General features: G+C 39.3%; 1 protein-coding gene across 1 annotated transcript in view; it reads left to right on the top strand.

The window, feature by feature from the left end:
* The window catches only part of DNAAF9 (dynein axonemal assembly factor 9), a 144,236-nt gene that overhangs the window by 43,021 nt on the left and 76,797 nt on the right, over positions 1 to 24,418 (top strand). The window contains exons 7-17 of the mRNA XM_075066669.1: positions 364 to 441; positions 3,776 to 3,874; positions 4,969 to 5,024; positions 8,761 to 8,896; positions 10,607 to 10,688; positions 13,382 to 13,418; positions 14,574 to 14,661; positions 16,191 to 16,267; positions 16,974 to 17,018; positions 17,540 to 17,585; positions 20,290 to 20,401. Of these exons, the coding sequence (XP_074922770.1) occupies positions 364 to 441; positions 3,776 to 3,874; positions 4,969 to 5,024; positions 8,761 to 8,896; positions 10,607 to 10,688; positions 13,382 to 13,418; positions 14,574 to 14,661; positions 16,191 to 16,267; positions 16,974 to 17,018; positions 17,540 to 17,585; positions 20,290 to 20,401 (856 nt within the window). The remainder of the gene's footprint in view (positions 1 to 363; positions 442 to 3,775; positions 3,875 to 4,968; positions 5,025 to 8,760; positions 8,897 to 10,606; positions 10,689 to 13,381; positions 13,419 to 14,573; positions 14,662 to 16,190; positions 16,268 to 16,973; positions 17,019 to 17,539; positions 17,586 to 20,289; positions 20,402 to 24,418) is intronic.

Below are 24,418 nucleotides of genomic sequence, written 5' to 3'. Positions count from 1 at the left end.
TCTCTGCTCTTAATTGTCTCTATTATATTTAACTCTGAAAAGCCTTTTAGGATACAGTTTGTATGAAAAAGGCACATAAGACCTCAATATCAGTTACATACTGTCACTTAATATAAAGGATATGAATCTTATAGGTTCGGTTATCCAGAGTTTTTAAATCATATCCAGTCTTGAATCTGAAATGCTTATTCCATTGGTTGAGTGTTTAAGATTCATACAAACTGTTGTAGCAGGCTGAAGGCCAGACTTGCAAAACTGCTCCACACCCAGCAGCTAAGTGCTTGAGTGCTGCACAAATCTGTGCATGTCACACTACTTACAGTATTTTCACAGTAAAAAGATATATATTAAAATGTTTTACAGTTAATGGATGTCAGCATGGATCTATGGAAAACATACAGCAAAATGGATCCTGTTTCCCTGGAGGACTTGCTTTTTGAGGTAATGCAGCTGAAATGTTTTGAACTGACTCAGGTCAAGTCTTAGGTGAAAAGTGTCAATTTATGTTAGTGTGTAACAAAAAACTGGTTTGACTACATCAGCCAGAGTGTGGGCTCCCTATACTGTGAGTGTGCTGCAGTTTTCTCTTTGGAATTTATGTAAACTCTGTGGGATTAAAGACACTGTATTCTTTACCTTATCAAGTCTATAGAGAGAATCCCCACAGTTGCATGAGTTGGCTGTATTCTTTGCAGGGCACAGCACTATGTACTATGTATGTTCTTGACACCAGTCCTTCAATGCTTGTTAAAAGAATAGTGCGTGGCAGAAGAAGCATTATATTACAAAAGAACAATTTTCTTATCATAAACCTAATTGATCCATATTGATTTATAACTACTTAATAGTTAAAAACATATCAACAGTGACACATAGTGGCCACAAGCAATTTTTACAATACGTTTTTATGCATTTCCCAGTGAACTTGTTTTCTAATGAGGTAGTCTGACTTTAAATGCCTAAATCAATTTGAAGTTGGAGGAATATATGCTTCTAGAATAGTAGTGCCTTTGGTAGTTAAAGTTTAGTTGACATAAACATCAATTTGCGAGGCTTAGTATTGCCTCTGCTAAATCCAATTTGAATGCAATTTGAGCTGGATTATAAACAAGTGTATATAATTGTTCTGTCTAATCTTCTCCTGTTTTAGTGCTGTTTACCTAAAACTGACATCAGTCTCGGACTCTCAGGCTGTTGATGCACTTTTTTTTTTGCTGGTCTTGATGAATATCTCTACAATCATAAATGTGGACAAGATAGTCAGGATTAATTGTAGCTAACTTTGTGTCTTTCGTGCATTTTTAGAAATTGGTATGCTGTTAATTACCATATTGTCAGTTTAATTCTGTCATGCATAGAACAGAAACAGCAAACGTAGACACATTAGTGACTTCCTTATGTTGCTCAGACAGCATCCTCTACGATGATAAAGCCTGATCTCTTGTAGGGTTGAGAATGTACAGTAATTCTTACATACTCAGTTCTCCTCATCTTGGTTTATTGTTACTCTTGACACCAGAGTGTGAGGTATTAGCTGAGATTTTGTTTTGTCATGTGAATACCTGTCATTTAAAGGTTGTGTGGTTTGCTGGTTTGATGTTTGCAGTAGCACTTGGGGAATCCAGAGATCAGGGCTCCATTGTGCTAGGCTGTGTAAAAACACAAGAGAGAGCTGATCCCTGGCCCAAAGTGCTTAAAATATCATTAACCAAGTGGTTGGACTGAGACAATCTCGCTTCACATGTCATTGGACTGCCATCAGATGTCAGTGTGCATTTATTATCACTCTCCTGGAGTCCATTTGAACCAGTGGCCTAGAGATGAATCTGTTACCAACCTCTTTAAAGTATCCAGTTGTCCAGTAGTTAACTTCCATAATGGTGGTTGAAATGAGATGGTGTCATCCTTAGTTTGAATAGGAGTCTGTCTTGAAACACATGATCAGCTAGCTCATTAATCCCAATGAAATAAACAGGATGTTAACACTTTTTTAATTGCGTATCTATCAAATCTTATGTACGTACTGTAAGATTCTTTATTTCAGTCTTTAGAAGTGAAGTAATTGATGCATTTAAAATTTATTTTGGAACAGACACACAAATTTCAAAGATTTTTATATCTGAGGTTCTCAGTTTCAAGCAGTCCTGTTTCTCTCCCCTTCCCTCCCTCTCTCCCCCTCCCCCCCATCCCATTTCAAAGGCTTGCTGTGAGGCTGCCAATTCTTGTTGTGGTGATTCTTCTTCTTTTTAAAAATATGGAAGATGCATGATGGGGTTTTCAGAAGTGCTTGGACTTGGCCTGACTCTGCTTCCATTGAAGTCAATTGTAAAAATCCAGTTGACTTCAGTGGAAGCAGTTTGGTCCACATGGTGAGTTTTTGGAAATTCCTGCCCTTGTTTGTTCTAACTCTAATAAAACTTTGACTGAAGTCTGACAACTCTGCTTGGCGTTAAAACAGTGAATTATGAGGTATAGCATGGGGCATATCATCTTGTCCTGAATAAACTAATGAAAGTACTTCTCAGCTGTGCTATTATAGATGGCTAAAATAATCTCTGTGAAAAGCTTTTCATTTTGCTCATTCTTGCTGAACAGAGGTTTTCTTGCAGCTTATAGCGTCAAAGTATAGAATTAATGAATATCAGGCTGTAGTCGTAAATAAAGAATTTTGTTTAGACCTTAAATGTCCACGTTAAAGTGTGTTTAAGACTGTAAATGTTACTATTCTATCTAATTTGTATGGCTTACTGTTGTTAGGACTGCATTAATGAAACTGTAAGTGAATGGGCTGTATTGTCTTGTGCATAGCCGGTTGCTAAATTTATAATGTGGACATAAAAATATAATTTTGACTCATACCATTTTAAAAAAGACTACACAGTCTAAACCCTCTCACTTCAATAATCCTTCCTTTCCCCTCATTTCTTCTGAGTTCATGCTTAGGAAAACTATGGAAGCCATTCCACATAATACATACTGTTCAATAATTGTAGATCCCACACTAAACTTTGTAATTCTGATACACTGTGTACCCATCCCAAATATCTTCTACATCAGCATGATACAATTTTGCTTTTCTCTATTTTTTTTTCTGACATTTTAATTTCAGTCTTAATTCTCACTGCTTTAACTTGTGTGCTGTTTCATTTCTGTTCTGTACCTGACATCTAGCATACTTGGTATACATACTTGCTGTCTCCAGCCATGTTGTTTAGGGATAGAGGGGTGAAAACACATGGGGCAGAATTTATCTTCAATAATTAGAATAATTTCCAGTTATAAGAAGTCACTTTTTCCCTCCTTTCTATCCATAGTTACTATCTTTGTTTGATGTTAAAGGTACAAATCCGTACTGGAGCAGTGTACAGATTCCTTGTCTTTAAAATGTAGTAGGCAGTACTTCATTTTTGATCCTGTTCATATTTACACATTTGCCTCTTCAGTTTTTGAGTATCTCTTCAAATAGCTTTTATCTTGTAATCTGAAAAGTCAGTTTGACATTCTCAAAATAAATGGCTTAATTTTTAGACCGAAATTACTTATTGGACAGAAGATTTTTTTTTCAATGAAAGTTGAATTTTCCAGTTTATATTAAGCTTTGAGTGACGAAACTAAATTTCAAGGTCTGAAGTGGTCGTAAAACAAGATTTTGCATAATTGGACTGTTAAGTGTTGTAACATAGTTGATTTCATCATTTAACATCTGTAATTTACTGCTCTGCTGACATGACAGTAGCCGAACAGAATGACATGTATTCCTTTTTTCCCTTCTCAGGATTTAATGACTTTTGAGCACCAGTGGACCAGCTTTTTTGCTAATTTCGACACTGAAATTCCTTTCATCCTGGAGCTGTCAGAATCTCAAGCTGGGGAGGTATGTTTACTTGATTAAACCCTTTGAAATGCAGATACAAGGAGGAATTCATGTGGCACCTTAGAGACTAACTAAGATGCCACAAGGACTCCTCCTTGTTTTTGCTGATACAAACTAACAAGGCTACCACTCTGAAACCTGAAATGTAAATGTCACTAATGCTGATTCATTATTACCACCTTGCCATATTTGATAGGGTTTGTTTTCTTCCCTTTTCCCCTTTCTTTTTCATCTTCATGATTATAAGCAAACTTGCCTATTACAGTTTGTAAGCTTATGAATACTCTTCTTTCCTGAATTGTACAGTTCAGGCTGTGTTTCCTGTTTAACATGACAGTACAGTATAATAAAAATGTAGCATCTGTGTAGCAGGGCTATTTAACTTTTCAGCTAAACTCAAAGTTGAGTTTTGCACTGATAATGGACCTTATTTGTATGGCATGTCTTATCTAATAGATTCAGATTTATGTATGAATTTCATTTCAGTTTGGTGGTAGGAGTTCATATAAAGCAACAAACAAGAAAAACAGAGACTGCAAATTTCAGACCTGTTTTAACATCGTCCATGATATGACTTAAATGGGAAATGTGGAGGTGCTACTATGCATTCCACCCCTGTGACCTGTTACTGGTTCCAGTTGAATTTAATAATTGTAATTATGTAATCAAGATATACGACTTCTTGGTTTTTTTTTTAAATGTTGTATAATGTAGTTCATTTTTAATGCCTGTCTACACTATGGGTGCTACAGTGGCCCAGCTCTGGTGCTGTAGCTGTGCCACTATAGTGCCACAGTACAGATAATTCCTATAGCAACAGAACGGGTGTTTTCTTCATTGTAGGTAATGTACCTTCCGAACCAGTGATAGCTAGATTTACGGAAGCACTATTCTGTCAACCTAATTGCATTTAATTGAGGGTGAGGTCATCATAGTTACAGTGCGCAGGGCGTGAGTTTGTCAGACCCTTGAGCAAGGTAGCTATGTTGGTCTGTCAGCCAGGCCTTAGTGATAGCATTAGCATTTCTCATTTTAACCTGGCAGTCTGTGTTTCTTTTTACTGTTGGAATAGCGAAGTTTTTTTCTTTTTGTAGCCATTCAGAAGTTACTTCAGTCATGGAATGATTTCAAGCCATATAACAGACAACAGGTAATGTCATTTATCTTATTCCTGTGAAGATGTCATGTGTATCAATCAGTGTACTATATTTATATAACGTTACTTTATATCTGATGCATTAAGACCTATTGTAATGTCATTTGGGACCATGAATACATCTTCATATCAATCCTAAATAGGATATGATATAGAGTTATCTTTAGGAATAAAATATATTTTTAGTATAGCCTCTTCTCCTGAAGGATCCCCAAACTCTTTGTAAATTGTCATCCATGTGACTGTATGGTGTACGGAACAAGCATTCAGGCTTCTAATTACCCACTTTGCCTATTCTGTGTTATTTAGGATATTATACTTGATTCATTACCATGCTATCTGAGCATCGTGTGCCCAGAATGGCCAAATTAGAACGTTTGGCTTCACATTTTCATAATAGCATTAAAAAAAAAAAAAAAAGTTGCTGAGTGTGACGCATTGGGTTTTGTAAATGATGAACAGGCAAAACACTTAAAAGCAAGGAAATAAGTAGATAAGAAAAACCCAAATCTTACACTAGCCACATAAGAATAATTTAAGGATAAAATGCTTGTTTCATCCCAGCACAAAAGCATTAATTCTGACAGAATTAATTCTGTCACAGCAATCTCTCTGTATAACATTTAAGGAAAATAAATATTATGGAAGTAGAAACTTATAAATGTGCAAATTAATGACACATACTGAACCTTAGTTTAAATGTAAAATCCAGATACATGGCTAATAATACATTGTGGTTGTGACTAGTGTCCCCAAGGGAGCCAACTGAGGTCATTCAATTAGAGTGAACCGCAAAGAATAAGGCAGACAGTCCCCAAAGCTGGTGAATATTTCAATACTTAAATTTACCAGGCCAGCACAAAACACCCTCTATAATATCTCACTGGTTACCAAGAAGCCAGTAACACAGTTCCCTTATAGTAACCCAACCTCAGGCCTCCACCCAGATACCCAAGTCAAATATGATGAAGATTACTGAAAATATTATTCATCATATAAAAAAGTTCTACCAATCCGGAAGGATTGGACACATTACCTCCCAGGTTAATGAATATTTCAGATCTTATCCAAATATTTACAGCCAGTTCTTATTAACTAAACTAAAATTTTTTAAAAAAGAAAAGAGCCAGTGCGTTGGTTAAAAGATCAGTATACATACAGACATAAGTACAATTCTTGAGATTCAGATTCATAGCAGAAATGGTGAGCTTTGTAGTTGCAAAGAGTTGTTTCAGAAATAGTTCATAGGTTATAGTCTAATGTTTATATTCAGGGTGGTCCAGTCAGGACTAGGATCTCAGTCCTTATGGCTTAGGCTTCCCCTGCATGAAGCCTCAAGCAGATCTGAGATAAAAAGGATTGAGACCCAAGGGTCTTTTTATACCGTTTTCTAGCAGCCACTTGACCGTGTAATCCTGGGTGAACAATAGTCTTTTGATGTAACCTTCTATTTCCCAAACCTTACCGGTAATTAACTACATGGATTAACATAAGATAATTTATCCATTAGGCAGTCTATCACAAACTTTAAGGGACACATAGACAATGACATCATTGCATTCAAGATTCATCTAAATGTTAATATTCCCTTTTGATCTCTGAATCAATAGCTATAGGAACTGTCTGTTTACATAGCTAATTATTAAACAAGATATATGTAAACACACACAATTAGTATCACCTTTAATTCTCTAACAATACAGGCTTGCACTTCAGAGTTCTAGCCTGTCTAGCAGGGAATGGCCCTAATTACCATTCACATACTTTCTAACATGTCTTGAATGATTTGGCTTTGGGTCATTTAGCCTGCAAGTTGCTTAATCCTTTCTGGCCATACGTCACATTTTGTATAAGATTTCTTGCAATTATTATATAACAATGGTAGCCACAATGATTTGCATGATCATATTTTAATTAGATAACGTGTCAGTGCTCTCAGAATATTTCTTAGTCACTGCATCTCAGAGCACATTAAAATGGTAAGGATTGCTTGTCTGATAATACTGTTGACCAGATACAGAGATTTGAACCAGCTTGTATCAGAAAAACATTGTTTTAATGGATAAGCTCTAAGTCTGACATATAAGGGTACATTTGTGATTTCCCCAGGGCCCAGCTACTCTATCCTTGCTGGATCCTTGTGTAAATAAATATTTATAGCCTGGAACAAACATTAGGGGAATATACAGAACAGCCTTAGTAAAGGTGTTAACTAGCTCAGTAATTGGTAAATACCAAGGTAAGAATCCTAACCAAACACACAGGGTGTAAACACTCTCTTAGGGCTTGGCTACACTCGAAACTCCAAAGCGCTGCCGCGGGAGCGCTCCCATGGCAGCGCTTTGAAGTGCGAGTGTGGTCGCGGCACCAGCGCTGGGAGAGAGCTGCTCCAGCGCTGCAGGTGCTCCACCTCCCCATGGGGAGTAGCTTGCAGTGCTGGGAGCACGGCTCCCAGTGCCGGGGCACTGTTTACACTGGCGCTTTGCAGTGCTGTAACTTGCTGCGCTCAGGGGTGTGTTTTTTCACACCCCTGAGCGAGAAAATTGCAGCGCTGTAAAGCGCCAGTGTAGCCAAGGCCTTAGAGTTGGTTTCTCACTTACAGCAAATGAACTTAAGCATATTCTCTAGGCCAGGATCACCTTGGTGGGATATGCAGTAGGAGATGTCACTTCATCCGCTTCCAAAGTTTCCTTTCACTTTGGAAAAGTAACATTAGCCAATTTGTAGTTTGAAGTTGAAAATAGTCTGTCTCATCTTCCCCTCCTCTGTTTCCTTGCTTAAGTGTGTCGTTTTCAAATAACATCAATAGCTGATAGATTTTTATCATTCCTTCCCATGAAAACCACTTTTTGCACAAACTTATGTTAAAATTTGTTCCAAAGTCTGAGATAACGTGATTTGTGTGTTAAATTGAGATACAAAGCAACATTAGATACCTCAAAATATAAAAGCACTGTTTTAGTCTTTTATCACGAAGTACTTAATTCACTCAATTTGCAGAATACATTTTACTTAATGAGATGTAACTCCAAGTATTTGAAAAATGGAAGGGATTTTTGATTTTTTTGGTAGAGAGTTAGAGAGATTTGATTATCTTCCTAATGGAACTGTGGTTGTCACCTGTCTCTTATTCACTTATTAAACATGTGCTTACTGATCTCAGGAGAATTATTGTTATCCTTTTGTTCTAAAAGCAGAGCATTTTACTGCTTGAGCTAAGGAAAGATCTGTTAGCTGTCATCTAAAGAACTACCTTTCGGTTCTTCCTTACCTGCTGCTAACCAATGGAGTTCAAGATACCCTTTCACATAGTGTCAGGACTTTCCATACTGATTAATCTCTTTGAAAAGTTTGGAGACAGCTGTCAAGCTTTTTATGAACTACAGGTATCCAGAGAAACATTAGAAAGGAGTCAAAATTGCAAATAGGAAATATTTAGACTCCAAGTTTCTTAACATCCTTGAGGTAGGCTTGGAAGATGTTTTCATAAATATATTGTTACCTAATCTTTTCTTTTATTAACTCGTTATCCCTTTTGTTTGGTTCTTTCTTTCTAACAGTAGAGGTTTTCCATTGATTCTCAATGTAGACTATACAACTAATTATAATTTCATTGCTATACTCTGTTTGAATGGGGGAATTCCAATAAATAGCTTAAAACTCTTAAAATATAATCAAGACCTCAAGTATTCTACAAGTGTAGCAGTAATAATTATATTTTTCTCTTTAGCCCTAGCAGACAGCCTTTTGTGCTGTTTGGTAACCACTCAAGTAAAGAGAACCTGGACTCTGGTAACTTTAATTTTCCATCTGAGGGACATCTGGTTCGAAATACAGGCGTTGGCGGAAGTACTGCTAAGCACATGGTGAGCTTTTTAAGAACTTACCTTTTTCCCCCCCAGCATATGTTTTTGCTTTGCTAAATTGTTTTTCTTTGTATTACAACATGCTTATTGGTGATCAGTCAAACATCCAACGTGTGAAGTAGAAATATATATTCTGAAAGGTTCAAGTAAAGCAGTCACACCTTTAATGGAAAGGGAGGAAATAGGAAATTGAAGTTGCTATGGGACAAATCTTACAGCTCCTCTTGGAAGCCAAACTTTCATTGACTTAAATGGTGTTCCACTCATGGGGTGCTCATGATTGGGCTCAATATGAGAGAAGATAAGAAGAAGAGGACTGTGCATAGTAGAAAAGATAGGGTATAGTATCCTTGGCATATATTCTGACTGATTCTGGGCTGCAAATAAAAATAATCTCTAAAGATGCATAATTTTTCTAACTTTTTTTCTTCAGTAACTGAAATATGAGTTATGATTGAATCATAACTCTTGGTTAATAATTCTAAAAATATACTGTTAACACTTGTAGTAATTTTTAAATAACTTGTTAACTCATTAATTGTATTCTTCATATTTACAAAACCATTGTCTCCAAACCTCATTATATTTTTAAACAACCAGACAAACCTCAAAATCTTTGTAAACCTTTCAGCTGTTAGATTGTTACTAAAATGAACTTTTAAAAAATTTACTTGTTTCCATTTTCAAGTAAAAGTTGTGTTTAAAACATGTCATGAGCTCAATGGCTCATTGTGCTACCATGCAAGGGATGCATTTTGGAAAGCGGCCCCAGGGAATACAGATCCTCAGGCTGGCTGGACTGGGTGCATCAAGAAGTTAACTCGAAGCAAAGGAGGAGAGGTAGTGTGCAGATTGCACTGTTGAGTTCTCCCTAGTAGCCAGTTGAGGAAGGCTTTGAGCTTGTCTGTAACTGCTTGTACAGTTGCTACTGCAAAAGAAGTAGACTGTAGTTTATTAGGTACAGGTAATTATGGAGCAATGGCCTGAGAATGATTTTATGACTCCACATGGGCTAGAGCAATATTTAATGAGTCACTGCCTTATGGATGAGCATGGGGTTGGCCCATTCCACTAGTTAGATAAACAAGAAAAGATGATTTAATGTTACAATATAATTAAACTTTATTCTCAGTGTCCTACCCTCTCTCATATTATTCCCATATGGATACCAGTCATACTATTTTTATTTTCAGATACATGGGTGGGATTACTGTTAGGACCACCTGTTGTCTGTCAGAGCCAGATGTGATTGCTGTCTGATATGGTGTCTGCCATATCATGTCAGTGAGCCTCAGAGGGCTAAAGGAGGCGGTACATCTAACATGGAATTGCTCTGCTATGTTAGTTGGTAGGATGCAGTGAAAATAGTATTAAATAACAGGTAACGGGCAATGTGGCAGAACTGGAGGCACATTAATGAAAAGGAGTAATTTATATACAAACCTGAAAAAACACATTCTTAATTCACATGGGGAATTCAAAACTTATTTTGTTTTCAAGGCCTTTTTGAACCATGCGTATCAAGTCAAATGTTGAAATATAGCTTTAAAAGGCTTAGATAACTTTTTAAATACAACTGGTCCTGGTTCATGCATGTTGAGTAGCATTTCTGTAGCTAGAAAATTAAGGCAGATTTTAATTAGCCATCTGTTTATAGTTGTTTGTTTATTGACTAAGACTCGCTTACATCTTATTAATACTGACAACTAGGTTGTACAGTGTGTCTCTCCCAAGGGACCTCTGGCTTGTTCAAGGACCTATGTTTTTGGAACAACTCACATTCCTTACCTGGGTAAGTATCTCAACATTTTCTCACAGTATTTAAGGAACATCTCCTGATTATTTGTAATTATTTAGCAACAGGTGTATTGCTTGTAGAGAGAGTGAAAGCATATACTATTTGATTCTCACAGCTGTAGATACTCTGTAGAGCAATAGCCCATGCAAAGAATCCTACCTGACATGGTTACCATGACCATGTCCCTCCCCCTTCACCTTTCACTAAAATCTGGCAGTTTTCAAGGAATTCTCTAAAAGTAGGTTTTTGAAAATAAGGCAAAAATAGAGCTTAAACTCTATTTAGTTTGAAAGGTAGTTTGAAAATACCTTGGGAAAAGTCACACAAATCTTTCAAAGCCTGGGGATGCATAGTGAGAGTGGAATTAAGTGAGCCTGGTGTAAGTATTCTGCTTTTAAGGTAAAATCCACCCCATTCAAGTCAGTGAGGGGGGCCTTGTGTCTTAGCTGCTTCAGTTTAGTCACATATTTAATTTGGTTAATGTTGATTGTGAGTTTAAATCCACTAAAGAAAAAAAATAAGAAGTTCAAGCTCAAATGTGCTATATGATTGTCACCACTATAATGTCAAAACATTACCTGCCATACCTGAGGTACAAGTTACTGCCTGGTTTAAGTATCAGAACGTAACTGCAGTATCTCAGCTACCTCCATTTGGTAACTATTGACATGTAACTTTTAATGATTGCTTCATTAAATTGTACCATATTGGAATATTATGTGCTTATATTTAAGTTACAGATTTGTGATATTCATTGTTTTATCCTCTTGATCCCCATAATGTTTTAAAAATATATACAAATAGGACCTGATGGTGCTCCTTTTGAAGTTTGCATAACTCCCATTGATTTCAAGTAGGAAGAGTCAAGTTTTCCAATGTTAAAATTTTCAACATTTGTATGAAATCCAGATATTTTTGCAATAGAGGTCAGATGAAATTTTAAATATCCTCCAGCACCTGGAGCATGGTTTATAAAATACAATAAATATAAAAAATAATGCTTTGGGGAGTACATACAATATATTATTAAGATTTGAGTGTAGTCATCTCAAATAATCTGTTCCAAGCTATTAGCAAATATTAAAAACAGTTGCACATCTAGTAAATTTCAAAATATTATGCGACATGCTTGCTTTAGTTACTGTAGGAAGTTTGTAAAGAACATCATGTTGGCTGCATTAGTGTTTTACAGGTTACAAGAAAGTGTTAAACTTGTCTGTTACAGAAGTTTATATCGGAGGGATAGCCATGTTAGTCTGGATCTGTAAAAGTAGCAAAGAGTCCTGTGGCACCTTATAGACTAACAGACGTATTGGAGCATGAGCTTCCATGGGTGAATACCCACTTCATAGTCACTAGAGCCCTGCAAATCCGTGGGTATCCGCTTTATATCCGTGGACCATTTCTGTGGATACTACTGCGGATGCAGATACAAATTTTGTATCCACACAGGGCTCTGATAATAAGAGTAGGTGGATGGGCAGCTGTGAGGAACCATGGCATGGATCCTTCGCCTGTCCTGGTCGGCAGGGGGAGGGGGAGGGAAAGGGGCTAGGGGCTTCTCTGGCCCCACGTCCAGGGCAGGTGGAGGGTCCACCGTGGCTCCCCATAGTTGCCTGCCCGGCTCTTATCCGGAACCGGTCAGGGAGAGCTGCACGGGCAGCTATGGGGAACCTGGGTCCCTCCACCTGCCCTGGGCAGGGGGCTGCTTGGGCCCTCCACCCAGGCAGGTAGAGAGTCCGCTACAGCTCCCCACAGCTGCCAGGACATCTCTTCCTGACCGGAGTCGGAGGGTGGGGTCTGTGCCTCGGAGCCTCAGTCTGCCCCCGGTGTAGAGCCCTGCAAATCTGCAGATATCCGCAGATAATTTTTGCAGATCGTGGATCGGATGTGAATACATATTTGTGTATCTGCGCAGGGCTCTAGTAGTCGGTATTCAAAAGGATTTGGCTCTGCTGCACTGAAGACCATGTGAGCTCTGCTTTTTAGTTTAATGGAAGCCAAACTGAACATGTAATCCCCAATCCTGAAAACATTGAAGCATGTGAATACTCCCATTGAAGTTAATAGGACTACCCATATATGAAAAGTCAAGCATGTATGTGTGCAGGATTGCCCCCTCCTCACTAAGGTTTTAAAACCTGGGTGCCTAAAATTAAACTCCTAAATTACCATAGAGAAACTGCCACATTACTGTATTTAGGAATTGGCGTAATTTTCAAAGATACTGTTCACCTGCAGCTCTCATTGATTTCAGTGAGACTTGTAGATCTTCAGCACATTTGCAAAATAGGCTACTTATATTAAGGTGCCTCAGTATAGTAATTTGGGAGTTTCTGGTAAATTAGAAGTTTTAACTTTAGGCTTCCAATTTTGAAATGTTTGGCTTTACCAAACGGGTACAAGTTGAAGTCAGAAATTTGTTCTGTTTTATTTGTGGGTTTTTTTAACAAAACCTACCTATTAAAACAAGATCTCAAACAAAATTACCAGCCACAGTTTATACATCAATTTATATAAAACAAGAAGTAAAGATGACTCTGCAAGTAAAATGTAAATAACAATTGTTTAGCCTTTTGAATTCATAATTCTGCTTTTTTAAAGTAGATACCCTTTGCATTAAATACATTGCATAACCTCATGTCACAGTATTAAAAACTAACTTGAAATATTTTATTTTCATACAGGATATGACAATGAGATGCATGAGAAAACTAAACAAGTGTAAGCTATCCATTTTTCCTTTTCCCCCCTACTTCTCCCTCCAATTCCACTTAATGACAATAGGTCCCAAACCCTTATTTAGATGGGGATGGCTGCTGATAATTACAGTACAGGTTTTTTTTAGGTATATTTTTTTTTAACAGAGGTCTATGTATATGTGGGAGGGAGAGGCTTTGTTAACCAGCTGCTTGAAAGATGAGAAATCTGGAAACTGATATGGAGTATAGGGACTGTTGTTTAATATGAAATCACTGCAGCACCAAAACAGTGTTTTAAATAAAATGAAATAATTTTAGGTCTTATACCTTAGTTACTCCTGTGTTACTGATCCAGTTTTTCTACTGATTATGGTTGCTTGCTAGTCGTGGTTCGTCTTGGAGTTTGTGCATTCAGTATCTTGTGTCACTTTCTTCTGCCAGTTCTTCCTTAGCCTTCCTTGCCTTCTGTTTCCTCTCTCAAATATGCAATTAAGTGCTTGCTTACAATGTCTCCTATTTGTATTTGGTGGAAAAAACAGATGATGTAGCTAGATCATATGGTAACAGTCTTTTCATTACTCTAGTATCTCAGAAGGATGTTAAACAGAAGCTACTAAAGTTAGATATTTTAAAATCAGCAGGTTTGGATAACTTGCTTCCAAGAGTTTTAAAAAAGCTGACAGGACCATTAATTTCATTAAAGCTTGACCTCAGAAGTTGGATGTTTATCCTATGGCTCTCTCTCTATGTAGGAAAGCAGCATTTGTCTCAGTTTTTGATAGAGGCTCATGGATTAAGCATATTTAATTTTTATTTAAATGTTTTAAGAGATCATAATAAGTTTGAGGCCTTAACATATTTTGTATTAAATTCAGATTTCATTGTAAACAGGTTTATTTTTAAAAAGAAAAACTTACAATTTAAATAATGATCAAAAATCTGGTTTTAAAATAACCAACTTCTTTAACTTTAGAAATCTGACTTTCATCCCCAAAAGTGCAAATAAAATGTCATGAAAATAAATCAACTAGGCACAACGTTAGAGATTTTAAATGTCTGCTCTTTTTAAAGTAAGGCATCGTGTGGGTCTTGTCCTGTAAAAGATTTCTGGATTGTTATGAGAAAACACAAGCTTTGGCTATAGCCGTTCTTGTTATGTTTGTATTTGTTGTTTCAGTAGGCTGTTGTCCCAAATATATGCTGCTGTTGTGGAGGCTGTCCTTGCTGGTATTGCATGCTATGCCAAAACTTCCAATGCAACCAAGGTAATTTAAAATGCTTGTCCTGTATCTTGTAGCAGCAATTAACTTGTTGGCATTGTCTTCAGAATGTTACATACATCTGGCTTTAAGGAATACCTTCTGAATAAAATCCCACCATTTCTATTTTCCTTTTTGGCTTGTATATACATTACAGTAAAGTTCATATAGTCTTTAATTTTGTCTAAACTGGGTTATTTGACATCAATTGCAAGTTACTTCTCATTGGTAAGGTGGCCTCCAGCAGGAGTCTCTGAAATGTCCATTTTAAATAGTGCTTTTTCAAAGTTTTACACAGACAAGATGTGTGTCTGACTGTCATAAACAGATAAGAAAAGTTAACAGCACAGAAGTACTTTATATCTCTTTGACTGTAAAGGGTTAACAAGTTCAGTAAGCCTGGCTGTCACCTGACCAGAGGACCAATCAGGGGACAGGATACTTTCAAACGTGCGGAGGGAAGTTTTCTGTGATGTGCTGTTATTTTTGGTGTGTTTCACTCTGGCGGCTCCGAGGGACCAGACGTCAACCAAGTTTCTCTCCAATCTCCTTGATACAGGTTCTAAAACTAGATTCCAATAGTTGCAGTACTAGATAATAAAGCGAGTTAGGCTTATGTTGTTTTCTTTATTTTGCAAATTGCATTTGGTGGAAGGATTTTAATTGTGTATTTGGCGGGAGGAGTTCAAATTTGTTTTTCGCTGAAAGGATTTAATTTGTATTTGAATACTTGGCTGGGAGGTTATTTCCCAGTCGCCCTAATTAGCTGATACGACCTCAGTACCATATTCCATTTTACATTTTACAACGATAAAGTTTTTTACTGTTTTCTCTCTTAATAAATTAAAATTTGCTTGTATTAGAACCTGATATGTTTTTTTATTCTGGTGGGCACCCAAGGGGACTGGGTCCCTGATTCACACCAAGGACATTGGTGGGGAGCAAGGAGGGAGGGGAGAGAGAGGCTACTTTTCTCCTGTGAGTTGGTACTGTCTCCTCCAAGGGAGAGTCTGGGAGGGGGAAGAGAAGGGAGTGGAGGAAGGGTGAATTGTCCTCTCTGTTTGTGTGAGGAAGGAGTTTGACTACAGTTGACTCTTCCAGGGTTAACCCAGGGATGGGAAGCCTGGGAAGAGGCAACGGGTGGAGGGAAAGGGTCTTACTTTCTTGTGTTAAGATCCAGAGGGTCTGTCCTGGGGGGTTCCCCGGGCAAGGTTTTGTGGGGACCAGAGTGTACCAGGCACTGGAATTCCTGGTTGGTGGCAGTGCTACAGGTTCTAAGCTGGTAGTTGAGCTTAGAGGAATTCATGCTGGTACCCCATCTTTTGAACCCCAAGGTTCAGAGTGGGGAATTATACCATGACACTGACCTTGTGAAGTTTGTTAGTAATCTGGGCACTCCGTAGTTTGGCTCAGCTATGGTATTGTACTTCTATTGTCCAGGGTATGGTTTCTGTTCAACATCTGCGTGCACATCTAGTTAATGGGAATTCTGTAAGCATATATATAATTTGTTTTGTTTGTTTGTTTATTTGCAGGCAAAAGAAACCGCAGAAGAAATTCTTATGTGTATGCTTGATTCCTTTCATCTAACACAATTTAAAACTGCATTACGGTATGTAACTTCAAATATTAGCTTTTCTGCTCATACTGTCTTAACTCAGTTGTTTTCTTTGGGGAAAAGTTGCACTTAAAACATATTTCTTGTTTTTAAATTTGATTACTAAATTGCAGATTTAAATTGAATTGGTAGAATAATAATTTAGTTTTTCTTCCTCTACACATTCTCCTATCCACTTGGAAAGTTATTTTAACCTTAAAACAATGATCAGTTTCTTTGCATGTAGTTTAGCATGTAAAAACGAAGAGATTCAAGCATGAGCTACATTTACAGCAGTGTGTAGGGTACGGGCACTACATGCCCAGCTAGGATGTGTATAAAAAGCAGTATACGGTGAGGCGCAGCTTAATACAGTAGAGCATAGCGCCCTCCACGTCTGAACCCTAGGGAGTGTAGATCGCTCTCTACATGCCCAAACAGTGCCTCCCATGTCTACACTGCTATTTTTAACAGCGTAGTGTCCTGCAATTTCTCCCCTGCTGTAGTCTTTCTCCACCACAATGAAAGACTCTAGGAACAAGGAAGGGTTGCCAGAGCCTTTCCCCAGTGCCTTCCCCCTGCCGGAGCCTTTCACCGCTGCACATGTGGCTACGCATTCCCTACATGCCACTGCAAGTATAGACATGCATAGTCATTAGCAGATCTCTAGGAATAAAAAAACATTTTAACTGGATACTTTTTTTATTTTTTTTGTACATAGCTCCAAAATAGCTTTTCAGATTCAGGCTGTGAATAATCATGGAAGGTCAGTATTATCTTACATGTCTTATGGGAAATAAGTAATTTTAATGCTAGTCAGCAACACAGTATTTTTAGCCTGAACAAAACACATTAGAGAAGACATTATGATCTTTGTTTCTTATAGCAAATGAGGGCAACCATTAAATGCCTTAGCATTTGTATACAGAGGCAATTTTATAGCTTGTTATCCTTCTGTGTGTGTTTATATTTTTATGGAATCTTAGTAGCACTTTAAAAATGAAACAGCTGGGTAGAGCATCTTTATTATCTCTGTTAATATATAGGAGCAGCAGGCGCACATTAAGAGTTTTTTCCTTTAAAAATAAATTTGTTTGAAGTTTTTTTTTTTTCTTTAACTTATGGCATCTTACATTTATGTCTAAAACCAAATTTTACCTGATTGACCAAAATGCCCTAGAGAGATAGAACACTTCTTTCAAGTAGAAATAGTTATTTTGGATGGGTATTGTAAACTCTCATTTAAATGATCTAGTCTTTAAATATTGAAATATCATTCTGTTTTAGAATTATTCCATTGGATAATGAGGATAGCCTGTACTTAGTTAAAACTGTAAGTAGAACTATTCTGTGTTGTGCAATAACTTCCAGTGATGGGTATTTCTAAATGTTGTTGTAATCTCTACCACAGTGAACTATTATATATAAATTTAAAGATGTCTTTATAAAAAAATCACTTAAGATCTCAAAAGATGCAGTAAGGGATTAGACAGATTTATTTTTGTAAGATTTTTGAGTTCAGTAAACAGCGACAAATCTCTGCTGTCTTTGATAGATGGCTTTTGGATGCAAGAACTGATTAGCTCCTGATGTGGTTTGGGAGGTTGGCCCAATCGATAGGGCAGGGAACTTGGGCTTAGGAGACCTGAATTTGATTCCACTGGCTGAACCAGAGTTCCTATCCTTGCTATACTTATGTGGCCTTGAGCAAGACACTTAACTTCTTTGTTGTTAATTTCCCCATATGTAAATAGGATGATACTTATCTTTTTGAAGAGCTTTAAGGTCTATGCATGAAACTTGTTTCATTAGTGCTAAGTATTTAAATGCGGAAAGAGTCTTATATAACAAGAATCAATGGCTGGAATTAAAGCCAGACTAATGAAAATTAGAAATAAGGCACACATTTTTGACAGTGATGGTTACTGACTTTTGAACAAATGACCAAGGGAAGTGGTGGATTCTTCATTTTTAGTATCTTCAGATCTAGAAAAACATCTGCTCTTGAAGATATACTTTAGCCAAACACAAGCTACTGGCCTCCATTAGAGGTAACTGGGTTGAAATTTAATGGCTTGTGTTATACAATGGTCATAGTATATGATCCAGTGATCTCCTTTGGCTTTAAAATCTGCATATCAGTGTTTCCCAGAGTGAGGCTTTTTTTTGGCATTGGAGATGAAAGAAAATTGGGCATGATTCCTGCACTCTCCAGCCCTCACTACAAATGGAAGACACTGGGGAGTAAGTGCAAAAACGGGTAGACTTTTAAAAGCTGAATGCAAACAAATTGGGGGGGAGGGGAGGAAGAGGGGATAAGAAGGAAAGTAGAACAAACAAAGGAATAGGGTTGGAAGAAAACAAAAAAGTAGCAAGGTGTGGGCTAAGGTACAAGGAAACCTAGGTCTAATACACAAATCCTTAAAAAGGTTGGAAACTACTTAGCATGAATCTGGCTTTTAAAAAAATGCAAATATTTTTGACGTTTAGGACCATCTTTGGGTGAGTAATTTATTTCTTCAGTCTCTGCACGTTCACTCTTGTGAGATTGCACATCCTGGTGATGAGCTAGTTAGTTGTGAGAATGTGAGATCCCACAAGCATGAATGCATGGACACAACTGGCAAGTAACCTCTGTCTTGATGACCTAAGTGTTAAAGAACAGTAACAACCAGGGTTTTCAAAAGATGAGTAGTAACACTGAAGTTCCAATTCCTTACTTAATGTGGACATATGGCAACAGTGGCAACTTAAATCTTGGGTCTGTTTTTTCTCTCTCTTCCTGCAAAACTGAAAATTCAGCCATACTGTGTACAGTTATGTATGAACTGCTTGCTCTGCCCTGCTGGCTCTCTTGAGTTGCTCCCTCTCCCTCCTTGTTTCCCCGGGCAGTGGGTTGGAGAGGGCCTGGAGAAACCTGGGGAATTTGAGAGAGCAGCCATGAAGCTCTGGCTTCAGAATTAAAGTATTTAAATAGCAGGAGTTCCACAATTCAGATCCTGTGAACCTTATACTCCAACCTAATTCACAACTGTGGTGCTCATCTTATTTTAAAGAATTCCCGAACAAAAACTCTGTTAGTGTATAGTTAAGGATTTAAGTACCTTTTGAAACCACACAAGCTTACAAATCACTCAAGAAACCCAAATGCTAAAAAATATTGAAATCACAAGCTAAGGTAACATAAACAGTTGTTACGGTTTTTATAGATACATGCATAAACTGTAGACTTATTTGTGTTCTATACCTTAGGTCTAGAAGTTTTAACTTAATTATTTTTCTTGGGTTTAAGTTCATTTTTATACAGTTTGATGTTAGACTGATCATAACACTGGAAAAAAACAGCTTCCTGTAGAATCAGTTTAGTATTTTATCATGTGATTAATGTGGCTGCTCTTTAATTGATGTAGTCCTTGTTTATCTCTTGGTCCTAAAGTCTCTTAGCTGTCAGCTTTTATGCCTCCATTTTTCCATAGCTGCACAGAGTCCATGTGTTAAGGCTTGGTATAATATTTTATGGGATGAGACATTTCATTGTTCCTTCTTCATAGGTGTTGTATTTGATAAAACAGGGTAATAGAATTAAGTTTGATCTAAAGAGGCGTTTTCTCTTGAGCAATAATCTCTCTAAAATGTTTCAATAAAAAAAAAAATGCAAACTCTGAACAGTCCTTGTTCATTTCCACTGTAATCTAATATAGTTGTTATGTTAGTCCTGGTTAGTTTATACTTGAGATTAAGAATTTAGTAGTTTATTTGGGAGTGAGGAGATTACATTTTCAGAGTGAAGCTGATTCAGACACAATTCAATTTTGAGCTGTGAGATTTGAGAGATTATGATTTGAGGCAACACATTCTAGTTACATTTGTTAAAATCCCTGTGTTCTCCATTTCCCTTTGTGTGTGGAAGTATAGCATCTCAAGCAGCTAAAATTTGAACTCTGTTTTTCTGATTCTAACAACATTTTAGATAAAAATGGAAAAATTATAAAAGATTCTCCTACCTCTCCTCCCTACCCCCTCCCCATTTGCTACAGGCGGCTATGACAATATATGACATTCCAGATTTACTGGGAGGAAGGGGATGCTTGGGATCTGTTGTCTTCTCAGAATCATTTCTGGCATCACAGATATTTATAAAGGAAAAAGGTAACTGTTTCAAGCTCTTGCATGCACGCTACTATCTCTTACTGGTTTTTTTATCAATTCATAATGTAATTAAATGGAGAAGTAAAGTAACTTCTTGGATGTTATCACTGCTATTTTGATGATTCTAGTAAGTAAAAACCTAACTAAAAATTTTAATTTGCTAGTTGTCTAAGGAATCCAGTTGTTTAATTTTAAGGGAGACGATTGCATTCATTTTTTCTCTGCAGCTAATCTAAGGGACTCGTTCGTTTCCGCTATCAGCTTCATAGGATTGCTAGACAAAAGAATCTCATGCATAATTGCCTTTTCAGCTTTTCAGTCTTATTCATCTTGTATTATAAAAAACGACAAATAGAAGCACCTGATTTACCTTCCTACCGCGATGGACCTTGAGCAACAAGATCCTTCACAAGAGGACCTTGCGCAGGATCCCTTAGACCTGGGGGTATCTTCCTCGTCTTTGCCCAGTGAGGCAGTGGCGGGGACTACGGTTTCGGGCCCTCCTCCTATGGACCTCCGTGCTCACCAGGAACTGCACTGCAAAGTGGCATGCAATATGAGCCTCCAGGAAGAGGAGGTGGTGGAGATAGAGGACCCTGTGGTAGACATTCTGTCTGTGGAGGCACCATCCAGAATTGCCCTCCCTGTCATACGAACCATACAGGCCAAAGCCAAGCCTTTGTTCCATCTATGGCCAAGAGGGTAGAAAGGAAGTACTTTGTTCCATCAATGGACTACGAGTACCTCTATATGCACCCCCAACTGTGCTCCCTTGTTGTGGCTTTGGTCAATGAGACAGAGCGGCACTGTCAACAGGCCCTGGCACCTAAATCAAAGGACGCTAGATGCCTAGACTTGTTTGGGCGCAAGGTATACGCGACCGAGATGGTAAAAGGAAACCAACTGGACATCAAGCCAGCCAAGGCCAGGGCCCTCCCAAGCCATCGGCAGGGCCTAAGCAGAACTTTTGAAGGTGCGCTTGAGGATGGAGCACCAGTCTCCATTCAGGATCCCTCCCAGCCTTTCCAAAGTAGTTTATCCCACTTCCTCCATGCATGGTCCTACATAACATCAGACCGTTGGGTCCTATGCATGGTGGGAAAGGGGATACTCCCTCCAATTTGCTTCCCCTCTCATCCTCCTTCCCCATCCCTCTTTAGGGACCCTTCTCACAAGCACCTCCTTCTACAGGAGGTCCAATCACTCTTGGCCTTGGGAGCGATAGAGGAGGTTCCAGGAGAGTCAAGGGGCAAGGGCTTTTATTCCCATTACTGCCTAATCCCCAAGACCAAGGGTGGGCTTTGGCCCATCCTGGATCTACATGGACTCAACAAATTTGTGGTAAAGTTGAAGTTCTGCATGGCCTCGTTAGAGACCATTATTTCTTCCCTAGATCCTGGAGACTGGTACGCCGCCCTCAACATGAAGGACGTGTACTTCCACATAGCTATCTACCCAGCGCACAGATGCTTCCTTAGCTTTGTGGTCAATCAACAGCACTCTCAATTCACTGTCCTTCCTTCCGGCCAATCCATGGCTCCCAGGGTGTTTACCAAATGCGTGGCTGTGGTGTCTGCCTCCCTTCATTGACAACGGATCCAAGTGTTCCCAAAACTTGATGACTGGCTTATTCGGGGTCGCTCCAGGGATCAGGTGCAGTCTTATGTTCAGCTCACCATGAACATGTTCAATCAGCTGGGCCTTTGGCTCAATGTCATGAAATCCACTCTGGTACCAACCCAGAGGATAGAATTCATAGGAGCAGTATTAGACTCGGGCCTAGCCTGGGCAGTTCTGCCGGAAGCACGCTTCCAATCCCTGGTGAACATCATCCACAGCCTGCAAAGCTTTCCGACCTCGACCATGAAAACATGCCTATGCCTTCTGGGACACATGGCCTCCTTGCACATTTGTGACCAGGCACGCCAGGCTGCGACTATGTCCACTCCAAGCCTGGGTATCGACAGTATATCGCCCAGGTCAGGACAGCTTGAGCACGGTGGTTACCATCGCGCCAAGGATATTAGCCTCTCTAGGCTGGTGGCTGGGCCCCAGATCAGTGTGCGAAAGGAGTGCCATTTCATACCCCACAACCCTCAGTGTCCCTAGTCACGGATGTGTCATCCCTGGGATAGGGAGCCCACCTTGGGAATCTCCGGACACAGGGTGCTATGGTCGGCAGAAGAGTTATCCCTACACATCAGCGTATGGGAACTCAGAGCAGTGTGTATGGGAACTCAGAGCAGTGGCGTTTCAAGCATTCCAAGAGCGCATTCAGGGCCATTGTGTTGCAGTCCTCACAGACAACAGTATGGCCATGTTTTACATCAACAAGCAAGGGGGAGCCCAGTCATCCCCCCTCAGTCAGGAGGCCACTTATCTGTGGGAATTCTGCATAGCCCACTTGATCCATCTGGTGGCGTCGTTTCTCCCAGGGGTCCAGAACACCTTAGTGGACCACCTCAGCAGATAATTCTAGGCGCGTGAGTGGTCGGTTTGCCCGGACGTCATCCACTCTATCTTCCTGAAATGGGTTTTCCCCTGATAGACCTATTTACCTCTCACGAGAATTGGAAATGCAAGATGTTCTGCTCTCTCCAAGGGCACTCTCCAGGTTCCCTGTCGGACACCTTGCTAATTCACTGAAAGAATCACCTTTCCTCCATTCTCGCTAGTCCACAGGGTCCTAATCAAGCTGTGCAGGGACAGAGCTCAGCTGATTCTGGTAGCCCTGGCGTGGCCCAGACAGCCCTGGTATACTACTCTCCTAGAGCTGTCGGTGGACACCCCGATTCCACTCCCGCTGTGGCCAGACCTGATCACTCAGGATCATGGTCGACTGTCATCCTGACCTGCAATCTCTCCACCTCACAGTGTAGATGCTTCATCGCTAAATCAGTCTGAGCTGTGCTGTTCTCACTTGGTCCAGCATATTCTTTTGGGTAGCATATTCTTCCCTGTCTTCTATCTGAGGCTTCACGCCTCTCAACGGGAGCAACAGCTGCACTCCCTAGACGTTCGCAGGGCCCTAGCCTTCTACACTGAGCGAACAAAACCCTTCAGGAAAACATCACAGCTATTCGTAGCGGTGGCAGACTGGATGAAGGGCCTTCTGGTCTCCTCCCAGCACATCTCGTCTTGGATCATGTCATGCATCCGTGCGTGCTATGACTTGGCTGGTGTCCCATCTACGCACCTTACTGCCCACTCCACATGGGCTCAGGCTTCATCCTCTGCTTTCCTGGTGCATGTGCCCATTCAGGAGATATGTAGGGCAGCGACTTGGTCATCGGTGCATACCTTCGCCACCCACTATGCGATAGTGCAGCAGTCCAGGGGTGATGCTGCATTCGATTCAGTGGTCCTTCACTCCACGACATCTCACTCCGACCCCGCCGCCTAGGTAAGGCTTGGGAGTCATTTAGTTGGAATTGATATGAGCAAGCACTCAAAGAAGACAAGGCGTTACTCACCTTTGTAACTGTTGTTCTTCGAAATGTGTTGTTCATATCTATTCCAAACTCATCGTCCTTCCCCTCTGCTGGCAAGAAGGAACTGAAGGGGTGCTGGGTCAGCTGGGGCGCATATCCAGTGCCATAAAGGTGCCACTCCAGGGGGCTCCTCGGCTGACCCACCAAGTGTTGCTAGTGTAAAAATCTTCCGACGATCATGCACGCAGCATGCGCACATCTAATTGGAATGGACGTGAGCAACACATCTCGAAGAACAACAGTTACAAAGATGAGTAACCATCTTTTCTAACCAAGTGGATCATCTTTTTTTGCCATGTGAGGAGGCTTTTGTCTGATTCTTGGGGATTGCTAACTCTCTTTAAAAAAAACAAAAAACAAACAAAAAAAACCACCCTAATACCAATATTATGTATGCAGAAGTGTTCTGTTTAATCTTGGTCAGTACTGTTTTTCTCCAAAGCTGAACTCCATTTTTCCTTGCTTTCCCAGCTCCACAAGAGGAGAAAGGAGGAAAATGTAAAACATGTTTAGCCAAGGCAGTAGT

The sequence above is a fragment of the Chelonoidis abingdonii genome, chromosome 5 (assembly GCF_003597395.2).
Source record: "Chelonoidis abingdonii isolate Lonesome George chromosome 5, CheloAbing_2.0, whole genome shotgun sequence".
NCBI lineage: Eukaryota > Metazoa > Chordata > Testudines > Testudinidae > Chelonoidis > Chelonoidis abingdonii.
Note: the sequence above shows the minus strand (reverse complement) of the source record. Positions and strands in the feature narration are given on the sequence as shown.